We start from the raw sequence: 21,305 nt of genomic DNA, 5'->3' as shown, positions 1-21,305 counted from the left end.
ATAATTATTAGGCTAATCAATAATTATTCCACTTTCTATTTCAATTGCCAAATGTATAATTTAGACATTTAACAAGTTTCACTTCTCTCTATTATGGCTATTTATTTTTTAATGTTATTGCTAAATCATTGCTTAACACGTTAAGCGCTATACGCATATCGCACTGCTTGCAACGACGTAGCACTTAACGTGTTAAAATTATATGAGGGATGGATAATCTGATCTGATCTTCGGATGTAAATGACTGGAGATCAATGAAAATTTCATATGCGAATTGGTGGGAATTAGTATTAAAGTATAAAACGCGGAACCATTGATTGACAGAACATTAGATGGAATGCAGAGATGTAAAACATTGGAAACTAGGAACATAGGATGATTTTGTTAGGATGTTATTAGGATGGTTTTGTTTTCATAGAGTTTCATTGTTACAGCCAAAGATTATAGTGCAATCAAATAATTCTTAATATCTTTAGTACTACTACTCTAATTACAAAAGAAATTCAATAGTCAGCAATTTAAAAATGTGATTAGAAAGTCCTTCGTCATAGCACCAGTATCGACTGTCTTCATTTGGTGTAATTTTGGAACTAATAACATATTGCTACTGTGTGTAGTTGAAAATAATAAAAAAAAACTAAAAAACAAATAAGTTCACTTGCTGTTCGTTGAGTAGACGCAAATATTTTTTATTGTAGTTCAATAATAAACTTTAAGGTTAGTTTACAGGTCATGGTCGGGTAGTTTATTGTAACAAATTCGTTAAAATTTTGGTTTGATTTCGCCAATTTAAATTTTGGTCTGTAGTATTTTAAAATGCAAGAATACTCAAAAACCCAAACTCCCATAGCTTTTCATATAATACACATTAACGAGCATGACTTAAAACTAAAGCTTCTTTTGCGAAATAATGGAACGCTGTTAAACAAAAAAAATGCTGCTCGTCATGATCATACAGCGCCAAAGGAAGAAGAGGCGTCTCATGATCCACCACGTCTGCTGCAACGGTTCAATTTCAGAGCATCCGCGCGCAAATGCGATGATTTATCGATATCGGATGAAGAACATGATGGAACTATGTTGGTCAAACGCTTCCTACTACGGCTTTTGCCGACATCTTCCCCCAAGTTGGCTAGTCTACTCCGTAAGCGATCAGCAATATCGAATGACGTGGACGTTTGCAATGCAGCTCAACTTCTGCCAGATGGCTGACCTTGATGGACGATCCCAAATGTGCATGATTTGCGGTAAACTTTACCCCTCTGCCGGAAAGACCATTGCCAACGAAAGCTTCCGCAGTTGCCGTTGCTGCAGTTTGGGAGGTTTGAGGGAAAACTGATCCGGTAGCTGCTGCTAATGGTTGTAAATGGCTTCGAATATCGTATTTTATTGTTGCTATCAGTTTTCTGACACCTTGATTCAGCGCTATCGGAAGCCACAACGTTATTAATATGGATCATTTGTATTGCACCGTTTGCAGGAAAAGTGTCGCTGGTGTGCAGTTGAGACGTGTTGTTCGATCGGAAAGCAAGGTACGTTGGTGTTAGAATAATATTGATACCACACACATTTATCAACGGGGTAAAAGATAAATGAAGCCATCCAGACCAGATAACGATTGACGATGTTTCGGATATTAGTTTTGATACATGTGGCCAAATTGATTTTTTTTATTATTCAGAATTATTGTAATACAATTTGAAAATGTTTGACATTTTTGTAAAATAAATGATTTCCCTTACAATCATTAGTACTGCTGTTATATAATATACAAACTATCTGATAATTTATAAATAAAAAATAAATTAGCTTAACTTCATTATAATCGTATCTATAATGCAAATATAAGCAGCCGCGCAATGGATGGTTCGTTCATTAACATATAATTATATTTCAATCTTCCACGAAAGAGTAGAATACTACTAATGAATCAGAACCGAAGGGGAAAATTAAGAGAGAGCGCTCCGCAAATCATGATTACTTTCACCGTTTTCCATTGGTATGATAACATCGTCGGACCTTCGACGATTGCTAAATTATAGCGCTGAATTTCGCGCTAATTCGTTTTCACGTGAAAACTTAACATAAGGCACAAGGGTGAGTTTACGTTCTGAGCACGTTCTAGAAGAGCCATAGCAATCATATCATGATTATTATTCCTTATTCATAGTCGCAATGCATCATGGAAAATAGGTTTGTGGGTTGTTGCAATTATCCAGTGTTATTATCATGATATTTGAGTTCGTTTAGGTCAATTTTATCAAAACGATTAATTCAAGTTCAATTAATTTTAAAACTAACAAACTCTATCGAAACCAATGTCACTCGAAAATTCAATAAACTTTTATTGCCATGATCATAAATTGTTTGTAAATTGTAGTTAGATTAAATTAACCATGTATCTAAATAAGTTTAATTAAAGCTTTTCTAGGGAGTAAGAGCAGCTTTGAAACTCCAAACAACTAAACACTCAGGATACTAACAAGGTATACTAAGCACATAACGGTATTTTTAGATTCAATGAATCGTAAATCTTATTCCCAGGACTGAGTAAAACATCATCTTCCTCGAGGCGGGTATACTCTTAGTTTTCATTATAGAATCGCATAAAAATGTTTTGAACTAACGAGTAAAACATCATCGATTTATAAACAGCGCGTTTTCATCCACACCTTTCCAACACTAATTAGAGTTGCTGGTTCATCTTGTCTAGCTCCAAGAGACTTCAGAGAGCTGTAATGAACGGAAGTTCTGAGCCTTACAACGGGAAAAAAGCAGTATAAGACGAACTTGAAACTAGAGTATGTTGACTTGACACTTGAATAAGTTGTGATAAAGCATTTTAGAATTGAAATGTTAGAATGAGGCTTGAAGTATTATTTGAAAGGATATTTTGAAATTGCATGCATAATTAAACACCATTTAAATTTTGTTATCAGAAAACTGGAACAATAACGTGTGTTCTTAAATATTTCGGCTGTTTTTCGTGTTGTTCACGGATGAACACCGAAGAGGTTGAATAGGGTAGGGACTTATAATTGAAATGGTTGAATTATTTGTAAAATTAATTAATTTTAACATCACATAGATTTTTGGGAAAAATACGAAAACAACAACTTTTCATCTAGCACAACTGTGAAAGAAACAATTCGCTATATTAAAAGTACGAGTATTTAATTTCAACTGTAAAAATATGACTTGCTCAACTTTAATACAAACTCCCCAGTTTCATTCCTCTTTGATCCCGCTGTGCCCTGGCCCTTGTGATATCCTGGTTGGTGTTAGTGCTCGTATCCGGAAGTTGCAAGGGTGCTGTAGCGTTGATTTAATCACAAACGATAAAAAATAGCATCACCACCGCTATGGAAAGCTTATTGCATATTTTTACGGCTGTGGCTTGCCAGACAAGAGCGAAGAAATATTGCATTAATTTTCCCGTCGTCCTTCCTGGGGAAGTATCGCAGCTCGATAAAGGGAAAAATGGAATCCTACGTATTGATTGGTAATAAATTTCACGAAATATAATAACCCTTTATCCGGCGGAAGTGAATTCGAGCTATCAATTTGATGGGTAGTTTTATGATTATTATACGATTGCATTGTGCGTCGTTGCGAACCGGCGTTATAACATGCATGGATTTATAGAAATTTTTATTAGAAAATGCTGTGAAATATGCATCATTATATCCAAGAAAAACAGTGAATTGTTATGAAAAATAGACCAACGCTAGACGAGTTCGATATATCCTGGTTTTTTGTTTTCGAAATGGTTTGGGTTGCATATTTAATTTAATTTAACCAGATAAGCTAATTCAGCTTAACAGAAATCGGCTCATTGCTACTATACCATCTGGTTAATCTTATGGTCTTCATTTCATCTTTTCATATTTCAAAAAATTGTAAATAACTCCAAAAGTTGACTTAACTCAGACATGAATAACAAAACTAGAGCTCGCATACATACGAAAACCATGTGCATAACAGATAAGGTATGCCAACCAAATCTATTAACAATGAATATCGTAATTCCGAGCTCGTTATCCAGAACAGGGGACGGTACGAGATTGAATAAAACAATTCATTTCTCCTAAATAATACAGTGTCATTAATTAGGGAAGCAACGAGCCCACCCGTGACGGTGGGTTGGGTAAATTGCGCAAACGTGAATAATTTTCGGCCTACGGGACTACCTGCACTGGTCGGAAGGTTGTAAACAATTTTGTCACAGATCGTTGAAGATTACCGGGACAATTAATATAAAGTACGACTGCCTCCAACATTCGCTGCCCTCAAGCGTCATCAACTTGCTGGATGCTAGATACTCTAACATCCGCCATCTATGGAAAGACCTGTAGTTTACGATTGTCCATAATGCGTTCCTTCGTTACGGCTCGCCAAGTGACGAATAATTTATGAATTTCCTTCATTTTCGTAGACATCGTTCCTTCTTTGTCGAATGGAAAAGAAATTGCTTGAGTTTTGAATAAGAAAATACGAGTTAATAGAGCTGGGAGTAGACAGGTCAGGAAGGTTGGAAAGGTGACAGAACAAGAGATTTATTTAGCTTTTCCTTATAAATTGAAAGTTGTGTCGCTTTGTCCGCTAATTTTCGTTGAACCCTTGAAGGAGTTTTCCGTTAACCGCGTTTTTTTCTTTCAATCTTTTAATTGAGTTTCGGTAGTCTTCTCGTAAGATAATTGATCCAATGGTTTAAGAAAACCGAATAATTTTCCAACCACCAACCAGCAACTTTCTTCAGCCGGATCGCGACGTTGAAGGGATGAGCCCCATCATCTTCACCCGGAAGGCTGCTGAAACGGTGTTCGAGTGTTTCACTGATCGGATTATCTGTTCGTAGGGATTTTTTCTCTCACCACCTCTGGGAAGGGCCACGCGTTGAGTAAGTTGAGCCATCGTCGATCCACTTCATTTCGTTGGATTTGCAGAATGTAGGGCGAAAATATCAGTTGTGGCCACGGCTAGTTGAATCGTTCCTTCTCTGGAGATGAAATATGTTTCGTAAGTGTGTACGGTATGAACTTAGTGAGAAAATGAGCCACCAGCGCAAAGTAATTGCGAAGTAACCTTCGAGCGTTAAGGGAACGTGAGCGAATGGACGAGGATAAGTTTTACGATGGAGCAGCAACAGTTGATTAAAATTCAAACTCTGAGCTCGATGTTTAATCAACACGGAAGTGCATCAGAGGAGAGGTGTCGTGACGTGCGGACAAAAGTGCGGTTGCCGGCAGCTTTGTGGTAAATACCTCAAGATGAGGTGGTAAAAATTTCGGATACAGATTGGAATCAAGAACGCACTTTACAACCGTTTCTTGTCGTTTGGTTGACGGTATGCCATCTCGAATGTGAATTTAGGTACTATGATAAGAAGAAGTTTTTGAACACTTTGTGACCCTTTTAATGAGCTCTTTTTCCTTATCGATAGCTTGTTTGCCAATGTCATAAATTAACGTAAAATTATGTAAAACAATATACCAAACATCATATCTATTATAGTACAAAGAGAAATTTTCGTAAATCGAATATTTGTACAACCTCCAGCTTTGCTATGGTTATGGGATGGTTATGAATTATCTCTAGGGATTTTATGTAGATCCCAATCCTTAAAGCCGTCATGCACGAGCAAATTGTTTGGTAAGGGATCTCTAAATACCAAAGAATCGGCTTTCATTCTTGTTATCTACAGCGAAGACAATTATAAAGTGATGTGCACGGATACATTTCCTTGCTCGTACGCAATGCATTGCCCACATGTGACGCTAAAAGTAACAATACAAACAGCCAACCGAACGCTGCTTTTGAGTGACATATTGCCTGGCGGTAAAATTATACGCCGCAACATCAAAGCATCATAGGACGAACTGCAACTACTTGCCGACTCGTTGGCCGCTTATTTACATTTCACAATCCGCATCACTCCACAAAGGTTGTGTTTGCCGACTTTGCCGGCTGCCACTATGACGGCCAAGGACATTTAACGCTGCTTGCGAACGTTATCTCGTCGGTACTGGAGTAGTATATTCTTCAGCGAGAAAACATCAACAATGTGTTAGTGAGTTTTTGCATACGTGTCCACATTTAGCTACTTTGTGTGCACACCACGAAAGTGATGGAGACGATGTTAGAATTTAGAAGCATATCAAACGGTTTTTCTTTTATTGTTAGCCCGAAAATGTTGTTGATTGTGAAAGTACCACCTTGCTAGAGCAACGTAGAGGTTGCAATCGACCTCATATGGTACTTTCCTCCGCTGTTTTGTACACAAACTGTATTATACTAAAATGTAGACAGTCACACAACAGTGTAAGCGAGATTGTTGTGCAGTGGGGCAAGATCTTTGTGGAGTTAGGGATCAGTGGCCGGGGTTGATGATCCTTACAAATCCTACACTACCGTGTACACTAATCGTGACTATATGAAGTATATGAAACAGCAATCAATTACACTTTCGAGGGTTCATAATGTCCAGCAAATTTGATCCAGAAGAGAACAAGTTGATTCTAGGGATGAGCACTCCAATCATCAGAGTAATTCAGCCGTGAGAACAAAGAATAACTTTTTCAAAGCTGGGCTATTATAGATTGTTAATCTGCTCGTAATTATTTGAAGCTGAATTTCATCAAATTTACTTTTAGATTTTTTATTAATTTTAAACATAGATAAGAAACAAGTCTCCATGACCAGGAAATGTAATGTACTTTAATGAAATATTTTTTATCTGTCTTTTTTCTAGTAGTTTTCCATTTGCTTGCCTGGATAACAAATACCTTCCCTTTTTAATATTTAGTAAAAGTAATAAGCTATAAAAATCATGCTAAAGAAAATCTAACATCTGTTTCGCAAGATAAGAAAAATGTATTGGCAATGTACCATTAATCATCTTAACTAGCGAAGTTGAATAATGGGATCCAATTTAGTATGGAGAGTCTTTCAATTCAAAGCAATTTGGTGCTATTGCCGCGCTAAATTGTAATTAATATAATTAATGTTATAAAAAGCACATTTTTGGGAACCCCTTTTATCATAAAATTAATATAAATGAATAACAGAAATTGACGCGGAACTTGAATGCGATATGTTTCTTTTTTGTTTGTGTCTAAATTTCTGTTTACTCAAAAGATATCACACATAAGCATGATACACCAAATTAAGTGTTTTTAGAAATCAATGTTGTACGATTGATAATTGTGTACTATGAAATAAGCTTTATTATCCTTCCACCTTTGTGACCAACAAACTTTGAAAGTTACCGATGGTATCATACATATCATCACACTGTTTGTGGATATCAAGAAAACATTTAGTATACTTCAAATCTCTGAAAATTGTAACAATAACTAGGATGTATATAAATGCTTCTATAATATGATGATGCGTTTCATGGTAACCGTGAGTGAGAGTCGTTGTCAATAATGCACGGTAATTTAATTTGTATCAAGGTAATGACAGCTATTCAGCCTTCTCTACTACTACAAGAGACACATCCAACGACACAAGGGTAACAACAACATCCTTAAAAGGAACAGAAGAAACAAGTTTGGGTGATAGCAGAGTTTGTTTAATAGATTAAATTAAGCCACTCACCACATTCCACAATCTGCCTTCAATGTGAGTATCCGTCAGACGACGTATTGGAGCCATTCGGGCTCGAGAACCGTAGGACACGACGATATACTGTGAATTTCAGGAGAAACAAAGTGTACACAAGGACCCACACAAGTCACAAACATACAAAAACGAACAAGCAATCTTGTGCGTGTGCCAAAAGTGAACGTAAAGAGATTTAGTCAAACTCCGAAAGCAATTTTCCTGGCACGAACATTTTCCCCCAAACTGTGGTTTGGGATTATGGGGCAGAAGTGCTGCTACGATTTGGTTCGTTTTACTTCTTTATGGTCAGTGCTTCAGTATTTTGCTTAGTTTTATGCTTTACTTTACACATTCGAGTGAGCGTAGGGCAATCGTTGTAAGCATGATGGCTGATCAAGGTCTGATCATCGAACTCTCATTTTTAATGTTAATACTCTTTAGCAAGCGTTTTTCAAATAGGATTTATACTTAACATTGCCTTAAAAGACATGAACTACCAGTTCTACAGCTAAGAACATGTCACTGAAATTTCAGAGGGATCCATGGCTCACCACCTCGACGGCGTGGGTTCGAATTCCATCCGAGACTGGACCCTCCCCTGTACGAGAGGACTGACTATCCACGTACAAAAGGGAAAAAAGTCTTGTAAACCCTTAACGGTGGCAGGCATGACCAAAGGTGGTCCAAGAAGACATCAAGAAGAAGAAGAAGAAGAAGAAGAAGAAGAAGAAGAAGAAGAAGAAGAAGAAGAAGAAGAAGGAATATAATTAACACGTTCCGTACCGCGTCACCCAAATATGGGTGACAGCAGTGCTTGTTCTAAAAAGTTTTTGACCCATTAATAAATGAAAATGCAACATAAAATTTATAGTTATATTAAAAATAAGTTATTTGGTAAGCTAAGTTTTTGCTTGGCCTTCAAAAACCGTCGATTTAATAAATGTTATGAACAAATTTTATTTAAAAAAATGTACTAAAAAGTGTGCTAAAACGCTTGCTATGCAACGTAAAGTAAGAGTCATGTCAATAAATTTGTGCAAACAAAGTTTAAGCAGGACAAGAATTATTGAGTTTAAATTCTTTCCAAACGTGTTTCATTTCAACAATATTTTCTATTCCATCAAAAGTTGTATAGTAACAATACGGCAACGTCCGTCATACCTCAAAAAAAAAATTATGCATTTTAGGGTCTTCTTCGTTATTCATCAAATATCCTATGGAGGATTGATTTTTTACTGATAGAAACTTTATTAATGGTAATGTCATTGAACCGAGATTAATTTTCCGGCTATCGGTATGATACGAGGAATAACCTGGATAAGAACGAAAAAACAACTTTCTCCGAAGATGTACAAAGTAAGGAAAAACGTCAGATTAAGCGACAGGAAACTTCGACCGATTTTCTTTTAGCCCTCGGCTTTTCTTATTAATCATAAAGAAGCGTGCACCAAGTCAAGAGATGATATTTATTACTTGTAATAAAAAAACTCCAAGCAAAGAAAAATTATATTCGTATCAAGAACTTAATTCTTTTCGGCTGTTCCTTCCAGATCGATAGATAATATAAGCGAAATAGATACTTTAAACAAGAGTTTTTTCCACAAACGGAAATCTTTTTCGCTTCCTGTAATAATTTTCGTCTCTCCCGAGTGCAACTTGGTGGCAATTGTTATGAAGTTCCGCTTTAGACAAATCCACAATCTTTTGACAAATGGGTGTGGATGTGTTAACAATGTATCATCATACTACCGAACGATTGGGGCAATAAATCCGGCAGATATTGATTAGCTCACCTATGTTGGACTTGAACGTTGTAGGGTTTGATAAGCGTTGAAAGATTTGATGTATCGGATTTAAATTGAACAATGATAAATTATGACCAATGGTCCAATGTTCGTATAGGAAGACAAGTTTTGTCATTACTTTAAGTAAGTGCCACAAATCGATAACCTTAGAAAAGTATCGCAATGTCATAGATAGTCGCACTACGCCTTTATTGTTGTACAGCGTTTTTCAATGTTTTATAAAGTTGTTTTGAGAGAGATAAATGTTTATCAGTATTCAAAATTGTGATGAAAACAACCATGCATTAGTCGAACATCTGGCTGTATGGGCTCTGTATGGGCACCTAATATTCCATCACATAGAATTTTTCTTGACGTCAGTACAACTCTACAAGGGCTAATCTCAGTCTGTCGGCGTTTTGAGGCGAGATAACAACGGTTCACGTGTCCGGCAGCAGGCAATGGGGGGGCCAAACCACAAGACCTTCCTGCAGGTACTTTACTTGTAGAGCGATAAATCTACTATAATGGAAAAAAGCAATTCATCTCAACCAGCGGTTGGTTGTAAGCGTGGCGGGTGTGGATTGAGTCGTGATCGGTAGTTATCAATAAAACGATACCTTTCAATCAATTGCAATATAACAAGAATATCGAAAACGTGCTGTGCCCTCAGTCGACTGCAGCCTAGCGAAAGACTCGGTTCGCAGACTTTTCGCAAAAATGCGTACCTTTGTGCTGTGGAGTTTTAGTGCTGTGGTGTTGTGCAGTTGTATACTGGCCACATCATATGCAGAAGGTTAGCTTCCAAAGTGAGTGAAACCCTTGTAGGAACATTGAAGCAAAGCAGATCTTCTTTCGCTTTCGCAGATGATGACAGCGACAAACGGTACCATCCGAGGCTGCAGGATGACCCGAATCCGAAGCTGACTTCCAAGAATGCGGAACAGGAGCAGACTATCGAGTACTGGCGCAATCAGGCTAAGGCGACGGTGGAAAAAATAGCGCAGAGAAAGGAGAACACAAACATTGCAAAAAATGTAATTATGTTCCTTGGCGATGGCATGTCCATCGCAACCGTCGCTATGGCTCGAGTTTATGCCGGCGGTGAAGAGAAGCCCTTGTCCTTCGAAGAGTTCCCATACGTGGGTATGGCGAAGACGTATTGCGTGGACTATCAGGTGCCAGATTCTGCGTGCACGGCCACCGCATACCTGACGGGAGTGAAAGGCAACATGGACACGATCGGTGTGAACGCACACGTGAAAGTTGGAGACTGTGAGGCTGGTCGAAACCGATCAACGCACACGTCTTCCATCGGACAGTGGGCAATCGACGCGGGTAAGGATGCAGGAATCGTTACGACGGCCCGAGTAACGCACGCCTCACCTGCCGGACTCTATGCGCACACAGCGTTCCGAGATTGGGAGGATGACTACTACGTAAAGCAAGATGGTTGTGATCCGGATCTGGTGGACGATATTGCCGAACAGTTGGTGTATGGTGAAACCGCTCCGCGACTGCGCGTGATATTGGGTGGAGGACGCCGAGAATTCATAGACCGTGATATCCACGAGGACTATGAGACGGGTAAAGGAGGATATCGATCAGATGGACGCCATCTCATCAATGAGTGGCTGAAGAACGGACCGGTCGGCGAGAATCGTACATTCGTGTGGAAGAGATCCGACCTTCTGGCGGTGGATCCTCGCCGAACCGATAGACTGCTGGGGATGTTTGAGCCAGGACATTGTGCCTATAATTTGGATAAAGTTAACGACAATTTGGATGAAGAGCCAACGCTGGCCGAGATGGTCGATAAGGCTACCGACATCCTAAGCTTAAATCCGAATGGGTTCTTCCTGTTTGTGGAAGGAGGCCGAATCGATCATGGACATCATGATAATCGGGCAAAGTATGCCATCGATGAGACGGCCGAGTTCGCCAAGGCCATTGAGTTGGCGCGTAAAAAGTTCAGTGAAGAGGACACACTGATAGTGGTTACGTCAGACCATTCGCACAGTGTTAGCTTCGCGGGATATCCGGTAAAATATGCCCTCCTTTGTAATTCCATCGATGTAGGTTTCATCAACTATCTCTGATTTCTTTGATTTGGCAGAGTCGAGGAAACGACATCTTCGGTACGGCCGGTAATGGTAGGGACGGTCTGCCCTACATGACGATAAGCTACGCCAACGGTCCAGGGTATAGCAAGCACGTGGACAAAGATGCCGGCACCAGAAAGGACGTACGGACGATGAACCGGGACTCGGTGAAGTTTGACTTCCCCGCGATGGTGCCGAAGGATTCTGAAACGCACGGTGGGGAAGATGTCGCAGTCTACGCATCTGGTCCGTGGTCGCATTTGTTCACCGGTACCTACGAGCAAAACACGCTTCCACACATGATGGCCTATGCGTCGTGCATTGGAAGTGGACTAAAGGCGTGCCCCTGATTGTGGCAACACAACGTTTTTGGTTTTGTAGATAAGAAAGACATCGAATGAGAAGCATTGAGAGACAAACCATTAGTGTTATTTTCAACTTAATAGTTAGTAAGTTTAATGAGAGAGAAAGTTATGATTCTAAAACCGATCCGTTTGAGAGAACCATTGTGTAAAGATAGCACTATATGATAGTATAATTCCCAACTTTTATTATCGCCAATCCATGCACTTCAAACCAACTATTCAAATCTAATGAGGGTGATAAGATGGATATTTTAATTTTTCGAACCGAACAACACAACCAGCATGTGCTTGGTAATAAACGACAATATATTCTTTGCTAGGTATTCATCAAAGAGTATCTGGGACAAAGAAAAAGATAATGTTTCGTCTAGTAACACTTGGTGCGATTAACGCAGAGTGTCGTCGATATTGCGCTATCTGCTGCAGTCACGAGTCCATCGTCAACGGTTGAGTGCTCAATTATCGTAAACCGTGTGATCTCAGCTGGCCATGCTCGAGGGTTACCAGCCGCCAGACGTTCACAAGTTAACTCCTCAGTTCATTGGCAGCAGTGGAGGAGCGTAGAAGATGTTCCGAATTATCTGTTCATTTTTGCTGATAGTCAGCGTGGTCGGTGTCGCTCTTGGGGCTCTGAACGACGGTAACGGACGATGAAGTGCGGTTTGCTTTTGGTGAGATTTAATTAATTTGAGTAAATATGTTCCGATCAGAGTACGACAGTGACAAACGGTACCATCCGAGGCTGCAGGATGAGCTGAGTCCGAAGCTGACTTCCAAGAATGCGGAACAGGAGCAGACTATCGAGTACTGGCGCAATCAGGCTAAGGCGACGGTGGAAAAGTTGAGACAGAGAAAGGAAAATACAAATATTGCAAAAAATGTTATTATGTTCCTTGGCGATGGCATGTCCATCGCAACCGTCGCTATGGCTCGAGTTTATGCCGGCGGTGAAGAGAAGCCCTTGTCCTTCGAAGAGTTCCCATACGTGGGTATGTCGAAGACGTACTGCGTAAATTATCAGGTAGCGGATTCTGCGTGCACGGCCACCGCATACCTGACGGGAGTGAAGGGAAACTACGAGACGATCGGTGTGAATGCCCACGTGCCGGTGCGTGACTGTGAGGCGGTGCGCAATCGTACCACGCACACGTCTTCCATCGGACAGTGGGCGATGGATGCGGGTAAGGATGCAGGTATCGTCACAACAACACGCGTTACCCATGCGTCCCCCTCTGGGATGTACGCCCATATTGCGTTCCGCGATTGGGAGGACGATTACTGGGTCAAGCAGGATAATTGTGATCCAGAGCAGGTCGATGACATCGCAGAGCAACTGGTTTACGGTGAAACCGCTCCACGACTGCGCGTGATATTGGGTGGAGGACGACGGGAATTCATGGATCGGGACATCCACCAGGACTACGAGACGGGTAAAGGAGGATATCGATCAGATGGACGCCATCTCATCAATGAGTGGCTGAAGAACGGACCGGTCGGCGAGAACCGTACATTCGTGTGGAAGAGATCCGACCTTCTGGCGGTGGATCCTCGCCGAACCGATAGACTGCTGGGGATGTTTGAACCGAGTCATTGCGTGTACAATTTAGATCGAGTCCATAAAAATCTAGTTGAAGAGCCCACGCTAGCCGAGATGGTCGATAAGGCTACCGATATTTTAAGTACCAATCCGAATGGGTTCTTCCTGTTTGTGGAAGGAGGCCGAATCGATCATGGACATCATGATAATCAAGCACGATACGCCATCGATGAGACGGTCGAGTTCGCCAAGGCAATTGAGTTGGCGCGTAAAAAGTTCAGTGAAGAGGACACACTGATAGTGGTTACGTCAGACCATTCGCACAGTGTTAGCTTCGCGGGATATCCGGTAAGGAAAATATTGTTAAAATTGAACTCTCATTGAAATGGTAGTTAAATTTAATTGATCCAATTTCCCTAGAACCGTGGAAACGATATCTTCGGAATTGCCGGAACAGGCAACGATGGGCTACCGTACATGACGATAAGCTACGCCAATGGGCTTGGCTTTTACAAGCACGTTGACGCCGCCAAAGGAACGCGTGCTAACGTACGCGATATGCCAGATGCCCTCGCTGATGACTTCCCGTTTCCGGCCATGCTACCGGTCGAGCTTGAGACACACGGTGGGGAGGATGTGGCAGTGTATGCCTCCGGTCCATGGTCACACTTGTTCACTGGATCCTACGAACAGAATACCATTCCACACATGATGGCCTACGCTTCGTGTATCGGTAGCGGCCAGAAGGCGTGTGCAAAACCCTAATAGAACCTCAAATAAATCTTAACACCAAGCGAAAATTAATGAGGATTTCATTGATTGAGAATAGCACGATTGTTTTGCTCCTGTGACGCACGACCATTGTGAAGGCATATTGTTGGAACCTTCAACACGAAATTAACTTCTTTCCATTGCCCCCTGTGGAGTGTACTAACCAACAATCGCTTAACGATTAATCGGATTTTATTTTGATAATTAAGCTTGACGTGCGGCTTGCGCGGATAATCGATCGGTTTCGGCGGACGACCGTTGACGAACTGCTGCCTGCAACCTGCCGCTAGTGATTTACAGCCGCAGGTCCAGCCGCATGACGCAGTAGACAACTGTACAATAGAATTGCCGTATAGATTGTTATTTCGGGTGGCTGGGCACCGGATAAGGTTTAAGGCGATAAATTCTTATCGAAATTGTAGAGCAGCCGTTCAAAACACTCAGTGATCACAGATAAGATATGCAAAAGAATAAAATACTCAGGCAGTGCGTTACAAATCGTTAAGGACAGACCATAGTCCACCGCTGTTTTGGTCTAGAGATCAGTATGATGGATGATTTTTATGAAGAAGACAGAACAATATCGATCCTCATACCGTTAGAAGACACGCAAAAAGATGCATGGTAGGTTTCGAAGGTCAACATACAAGGTTTTATTTACAAATCAGAACAGCTTTCAGATAAGCAGCATTTATAATCGTGCCCATTTTCATGAAGAGCATCTGGCTGGAACATAAATAGATGGATCGTCATGAATGCCGATGACGAATCAATCAACTACCGGCTCAATGCGGCCAACAGAATGCTGACAACCAAAAGCGGTAGTGATAGGAACACCGGGACGGAACTGGCACCGGTGTAGTAGTCACCAATCTTTGCACTGTACGCGATTATGTACGGGATAGCGTTTTGCTCGTATACGCCGCGGAACAGATGCGACATCGGCCCGGACACCCAAACGGCCACGTCGTCCCCACCGTGCGTTTCGGCGTCCATCGGAACCATCGACATGTACAGCTGTTTGGGATCGGTGTAGTCGAACTTTGAGACATCTTCACGCACGGCGTGGTTCTGCTCGGTGTACGTCGAATAGTAGGAGAGCCCATTGGCGTAGCTTAGTGTCGTGTAGGGCAGCTGATCCTCGTCGCTTTCGTCCCCCAACCCTAGAATGTCATTTCCACGCAGCTGTGGGAGAACGCAATTTAATGAAACGCCGAAAATATTTTCAAAAACCACTCCAACTTACAGGATAGCCATTGTACGTCATAGTGTGCGAATGATCTGAGCTCACTACGATCAGTGTGTCCTCCTCACTGGTGATCTTACGGGCCGTATCAATCGCTTTAGAGTACTCTGCTGTCTCGTCCAGCGCCAGCCGAGCCCATGTTTCGTGGTGCGCTACGTCGATCAGTCCACCTTCGACAAACAGCACGTATCCGTTTTGGTTCTTGCGCAACAACTTGATGGCGGTTTCGGTCATTTCTTCCAGCGTCGGTTCGAGCCGGCTAGCTTCACTGCTCGCCTGCACCTCAAGGTTATATTTCATGTGTCCATTTTCGAATAGGCCGAGCAGGTAGTCAGTGTTCGACACGTCAACTCCCAACAGCTGTTCGCGGTTCCACACGTACTCCGATTTGCCCATGGTGGCGTGAGTTCGCTTCCATTCGTCAATTAGATTCTTACCATCCTCACGGTAACCCGCTTTGCCCTCTTCATCGATCGTGTCCTTAGGTAGCAGATTGCCGCGCCCACCACCGAGAACCACATTGAAGTGACGGGCTACATCGTTACCTACCAGCTGCTCGGCGATGTCCTCTACCTGCTCCGGATCGCAACCGGATGCTGCGACCTCTACATCGTTCTCCCAGTACCGATTGGCGCTGTTGGCATATGCACCGGCTGGTGTTGCGTGTGTAATCTTGGTGGTGGTGATGATGCCCGTACTTTTACCGGCCTCTTGCGCCCACTTCAGAAGTCCGTCAAAGTCCGAAGCGTTCCGATCGTATTCGCAGGCGTACCGGGGCACTGAGGCAGCTATGTTGACCATGCCGTAGTTAATCTTTACACCGGACAGGTATGCGCTAGCGGTACAGGATGAGTCTGAGACCTGCCGGTTGACGCAGTAGGTCCGCACCGAGCCAAGGTCTTTGAAGTGCTCGAACGAGAGACTGTTTGCCTCATTGCCGAGGTACATACGCGTCGCCGCAACCGTCTGTGCCGACAAACCATCTCCGATGAAAAAAATCACATTCTTAGCGTGGTTGGTGTTATGCGAGGTGGCCAATTTATCTGCCAACGTTTTCTGTCCCTGCTCCAACCAGTAGTCAGTTTCCAGCTCTCGATCTTCATACCCCTGCACTGGGGGTCCTTGAGATTTCGGCTTTTTAGTGTCAGACTGGAGATTGTCCTCCTTTCGCTGCCTGAAGTGCTGATCCCGTTCACGACCTGCAGGGCAAAGGGAACGCCACCAAACGACAAGAGATCTTGATGTTGTATCATACCATTTTCAGAACGCAGAAGTCAAACTCTTCATGATACTTACCTCCGTTTGGAACATTAATAAGATCACCGGCAGCGAGCGTTACCATCAACAGACACACGACGTACCTTACTAGGATAGCCATCGCTTACCACGTCCTGTTCGATACGAACAGTCTGCTCTTGTACAACTTCGACTGGCGACTAAAGCAACCCAAACCCAGCTGTTGTCCGTTCGAGCTAACTCCAGGTAACCCTATTATATTTCAAGCATCGTTATCAAGAGCCACACTTGGCGATAAATGCTCTTGAACGTAGACGCTCGATGTAGATGTAGAGATGTAGAGATTATTTGACCCATCCGAAACCCTCTTCTTCGGTGCCGCTTCCAAAAAGACAAAAGCACCAAGATACTCTTAGGAAGATACAATGTTTTATTGATGGACTGAACTTTGATACAGAATCGTGCAGCCGATTCAGTGCGCCATCATCACGTGGCGGTGCAGCCAGCGCGCGAGTGTACTCGCCAGCGATAGTCCAATCGGTACCATCATCGAGAGTGACAGCGTGCTGGCATCGCCATCATCATCGACCGGATTGGGTTCCGGTTCCCAGCCCAGCTCGGCCCCGATGTTGGTCGCATAGGCTATCAGCATCGGTATCACGTTTTGCTCCAGACTGCCGACGAACAGATGGGCACTCGGACCGCTCGCGTAAATGCCAACGTCCTCGCCACCATGCGTTTCCGATGACAGTGGCACGGTGGCGAGATAGCGCTGCCGGTAATTCTTGAAGTCGTAGTTGCTGATATCAATCCGATTGGACGGATTACCGTTGGTGTAGGTATCGGTGAAGCCTTCACCGTTCGCGTAGCTCAGCGTCGTATACGGTAGCTTGTCTACACCGCTGATGTCTCCGATGCCCAGGATATCGCTGCCACGGGTCTGAGGATGAAAGAGCATGAAACAAATGTGACATTACCTTCATGAGAGTCTGGCTAGGAAAGTGGGGAACATGCAAACTTTAAAAATTCCATAATTAGGCTTCATGCCATAAACTTTACTAAAAATAAACGTCCATCACCTATATTTATAAGTTAATTACAGGTTGGCCTCGGTTTAGTTCTTTGATCATACGATTTAATGCAGTTTGTTTGACAGAAGATTCGGAATAATAAACGACTTGGTGCAGGTTTCTCGCTTCAGAAAAATTAGAAATCCCTTGTAATTGAAGCACTGAATGTATTAATTTAAATCTACACGCCTTGGAAACCACGGAAGTTAAACGTACTATAAAACGATTGATGGTCATTGATTTGATGACAAAGCACATGCAATTTATTTTTGTTTGAAAAACACCATTACATCTAACGCTGAAAATTAACATGAGATGAATGTACTTAAGTAATGTTTGTTCGTTGTATGTTAAGTCTTGAGTAGGTATTATAAACCAGAGCCCGCTGCCTGTATATGGCAATAAAGCTGCAATTTTTTTACAGCCTAATTAAATTGTCACGCAGTTCGATACATATTATTTCTTAAACATCATGCTAATTACACTATATACACAGCTATTTTGAAAAGTATGTCATATCTGGCCGGCTATCACTTTGTAAAGTAAAATTTACAGTGATTTATAAAGCAAGCAGTTGAACGATAAGACAAATGCCTACCCCATGCTCATCTATATGACATGCCATTCGAGCAGCAACAAAGTATGTTGCATCGTGTTCCGATTGCATGCCACCTGGGTATACAGGAAAGTATACTGCATGGTGAACGCATGCTTCTAGTGATAGACTAGAGCCATTGCATTGGTAACAATAATCATTATCTGGTTCACTTGACAATTTTACTAAAGCAGCAATAAACCATGACGAGATTTACAGCCCCGGGTAATTACATCGAACTTGGGTTCACTTCTTGAGGATACGATCTATTTTCAAAATCTACCGCTATCACTTACCGGGTAACCGTTGTACATCAACGTGTGACTGTGGTCGGATGACACCACGATCAGGGTATCGTCGATGCTCGTTCGCGTGCGGGCCAACTCGATGGCTTTATGGAACTCGTTGGTTTCATCCAGCGAAAGTCTCGCCCGGTTTGAATGGTGGGCCATGTCGATGAGTCCACCCTCAACGAACAGCACGTAGCCCTGGTCGCTGTCCTCCAGCATCTGCAGCGCTGCTTCTACCATTTCGGAAAGCTTAGGCTTGCGCTCTTCCTCCGGCAGTTGCTGGCCGTCGATCTCCAGATTGTACAGACAGTGGCTGCTGCCAAACAGGCCCAGCAGATAGTCAACCTGGTTCGATTTGGCCGCCTCCAGGAGACTGCGCTTGTCGGATACGTACTCCGCCCGACCGAGGTCGGCGTGCACCTGTTTCCATTGCTCGATCAGATTCACTCCGTCCGAGCGAGTTCCATTGGCGCCATCCTCGTCCAGAGTGCCCTTGGGCAGAAACTGACGCCTTCCGCAACCGAGGATTACCTTAATTTTTTTACCGACTTCTCCGTGAACCAGCTGGCTGGCAATATCCACAGGTTTGCGTTCATCCGGAGTGGAAGCACAGTTTGCATTGACCTCACTGTCATCCTCCCAGTCGCGATTGGCACTACTGGCGTACGCTCCGGCCGGGGTAGCATGCGTTATGCGGGTGTTCGTCACCAGCCCCGTAACCTTTCCGGCATCCTGAGCCCACTTTAGCAATCCCTTGAACTCCGTGGCCTCGTGATCGTATTCGCAGGTGCTACGCGGTACGCTGGCCGCCACATTGAGCATGGCGTAGTTGATCTTCACCCCGGACAGGAACGCCGTGGCAGTGCAGGCCGAGTCCGCCACCTGCCGATTTACGCAGTAGGTTTTGGCCAGTCCAAAGTAGGGGAACTGCTCGAACGACAACGAAGCGTTCTCATTACCCATGTACATCCGGGTGGCGGCTACCGTCGGCAGCGACAGGCCGTCGCCAATGAAGAAAATGGCATTCTTGGCCTTCCGCGCGTTGTTGCGCTGGCTTGTATGTTCCGTAAGTGTGCGCTGCGCCACATCATGCCAGTACTCGGACACTTCCTCTCGGGCATCGTACACCGGCACACTGTTCAAGGCACGGCTGTCCGATCTTGGGTGCTGCTGGTCCACGTCGGTCCGGCGACTGCTGGCACCGTCAACGTGTGTCACTGAGAGGACTAGAGTGAAACTTAAAACTAAGGCACAAAAATGAACTACACTGAACATCGTTACGGTGAGACTGTGGACTGACCGGAGGGTTGAGAAATGTTCTTCGCAGAATGCTCGAAGTGATCACCCTCAAGGTGCTTGATGCACTGAGCCCAATTTCACCGTCGGTACCCTAGTCGATACTGAACTCAAGTATGATAAGCTGGAGCTTCAAATATTACCCTGCCCGTTGCTTAAGCCCCAGTACTCCTCATTGAAAATTATGTCTCGTGGTATTGTGCGATTACAGAGGGGGGTATTTGGATAAGGATTTCTCTATGGCATATACTTTATCGGATTTCGTATGGAATTTCTTGCTACTCTCTCCTCCTCACATATGTACTAATCCGAGGGACTAGATTTAACGCATCAATCATGTTGAAGTGAGATAACATTTACACTTGTACATAGTTTTTGTTAAAGCAGTTTAAACTGTCTTTAAGAACCCCGTTCCAAATATTACGTTCATGAATTCAAAAATTTTCGAAAGTCTTTCATTAGTCCGTTCCCTAAGGTTTGTTTTTGGTCAAAACCCGAAATTCATACCGTTTCATCTTCCAAAACCAAAGCTGTATCGGCATGATACGGAAAACGCCACTCCCGATTGGCTTCACACCGACCAAGGACACCAGTGAACTGAAGTGCAGACCATCACGTGCAGCTTTAATGCCCCGAACGTGCTGACTAGCACGAAGTTTGGTCTCCGAAGTCACGATCCGAGTATCCCCGGATGGATGGTGTTCACGTGGGGTAATCGGTTACTGCTTAGCTGGCGAACGACAAAAAATATTCGAAATTGAATACAACGGATCCGTTTGTAACTGCATGCTCATCATCGTAGAAAAATCCCAATTGTTATCACTTTTTCTTATCGGATAGATGAAGTATTGGGGCTGTTGACATTAATGAGGCGCCACGGAGGGGTGCACGTTTATCTTCGATGAGTTTTTTTTAGTGATGGATTTGCCATTGTTGCCATATGTTGCACGCTTCAGCAGCTAAGTTGCAAACTACTTAGTCATGTGCTACGCATGTCGTTCCTCAATAATAGTTCATTTTTTCTTTATATCCGTCAAAGTCCATCCGTTATGAAAATGATAATCAAAAACATGCAAAATGTTAAACCGAATGATAGTTTCTACCTTCCTAATTATTTTAATTTATGTAACAAGAAGTAGTGAATATCTCAGATCTTGAAGTAGTCAGGTTTAGTTAGGTTAAGTAAGGTAATAGCCGGAAAAAAATACTCTATGGCATGCATAAAATGACATAAAATGCTAAAAGTGAAATAGATAATTACGTGATACTGACCCAAAACTTCAGGTTTCCAAATTAAAGTGCTCATTGTTTTTGATAACATAACAGTGGTAGGTGTGATATTTCTGTTTGCAACCAATTTGGTTTTAAATGTAATTTAATAATTGGTTGACATAGTATAAAAAAC

The 21,305-nt window shown here is 42.7% G+C and overlaps 3 protein-coding genes and 1 pseudogene across 3 annotated transcripts; 2 read left to right on the top strand and 2 right to left on the bottom strand.

Annotated features, from left to right (window-relative positions):
* Positions 1-1,624: 1,624 nt before the first annotated feature.
* Positions 1,625-11,844, top strand: LOC131260217 (alkaline phosphatase-like; annotated as a pseudogene).
* A 582-nt stretch (positions 11,845-12,426) lies between these two features.
* LOC131260216 (alkaline phosphatase-like) lies at positions 12,427-14,164 on the top strand. The gene is made up of 3 exons (XM_058261902.1): positions 12,427-12,499; positions 12,570-13,744; positions 13,817-14,164. The coding sequence occupies exons 1-3, from the start codon at positions 12,427-12,429 to the stop codon at positions 14,159-14,161; spliced, it is 1,593 nt and encodes a 530-aa protein (XP_058117885.1). The 3' UTR covers positions 14,162-14,164.
* Positions 14,165-14,944: 780 nt separating this feature from the next.
* Positions 14,945-16,791, bottom strand: LOC131265006 (alkaline phosphatase-like). The gene is made up of 3 exons (XM_058267271.1): positions 16,710-16,791; positions 15,414-16,612; positions 14,945-15,352 (listed from the first exon to the last, which is right to left on the bottom strand). The coding sequence occupies exons 1-3, from the start codon at positions 16,789-16,791 to the stop codon at positions 14,945-14,947; spliced, it is 1,689 nt and encodes a 562-aa protein (XP_058123254.1).
* A 330-nt stretch (positions 16,792-17,121) lies between these two features.
* Positions 17,122-19,879, bottom strand: LOC131264995 (alkaline phosphatase-like). Its single transcript, XM_058267260.1, has 2 exons — positions 18,611-19,879; positions 17,122-17,589 (listed from the first exon to the last, which is right to left on the bottom strand). Exons 1-2 carry the CDS (start codon positions 19,877-19,879, stop codon positions 17,122-17,124), a joined length of 1,737 nt encoding a protein of 578 aa, XP_058123243.1.
* Positions 19,880-21,305: the final 1,426 nt, after the last annotated feature.

The sequence above is a fragment of the Anopheles coustani genome, chromosome 3, assembly GCF_943734705.1.
Source record: "Anopheles coustani chromosome 3, idAnoCousDA_361_x.2, whole genome shotgun sequence".
Taxonomy (NCBI): Eukaryota; Metazoa; Arthropoda; class Insecta; order Diptera; family Culicidae; genus Anopheles; species Anopheles coustani.
Note: the sequence above shows the minus strand (reverse complement) of the source record. Positions and strands in the feature narration are given on the sequence as shown.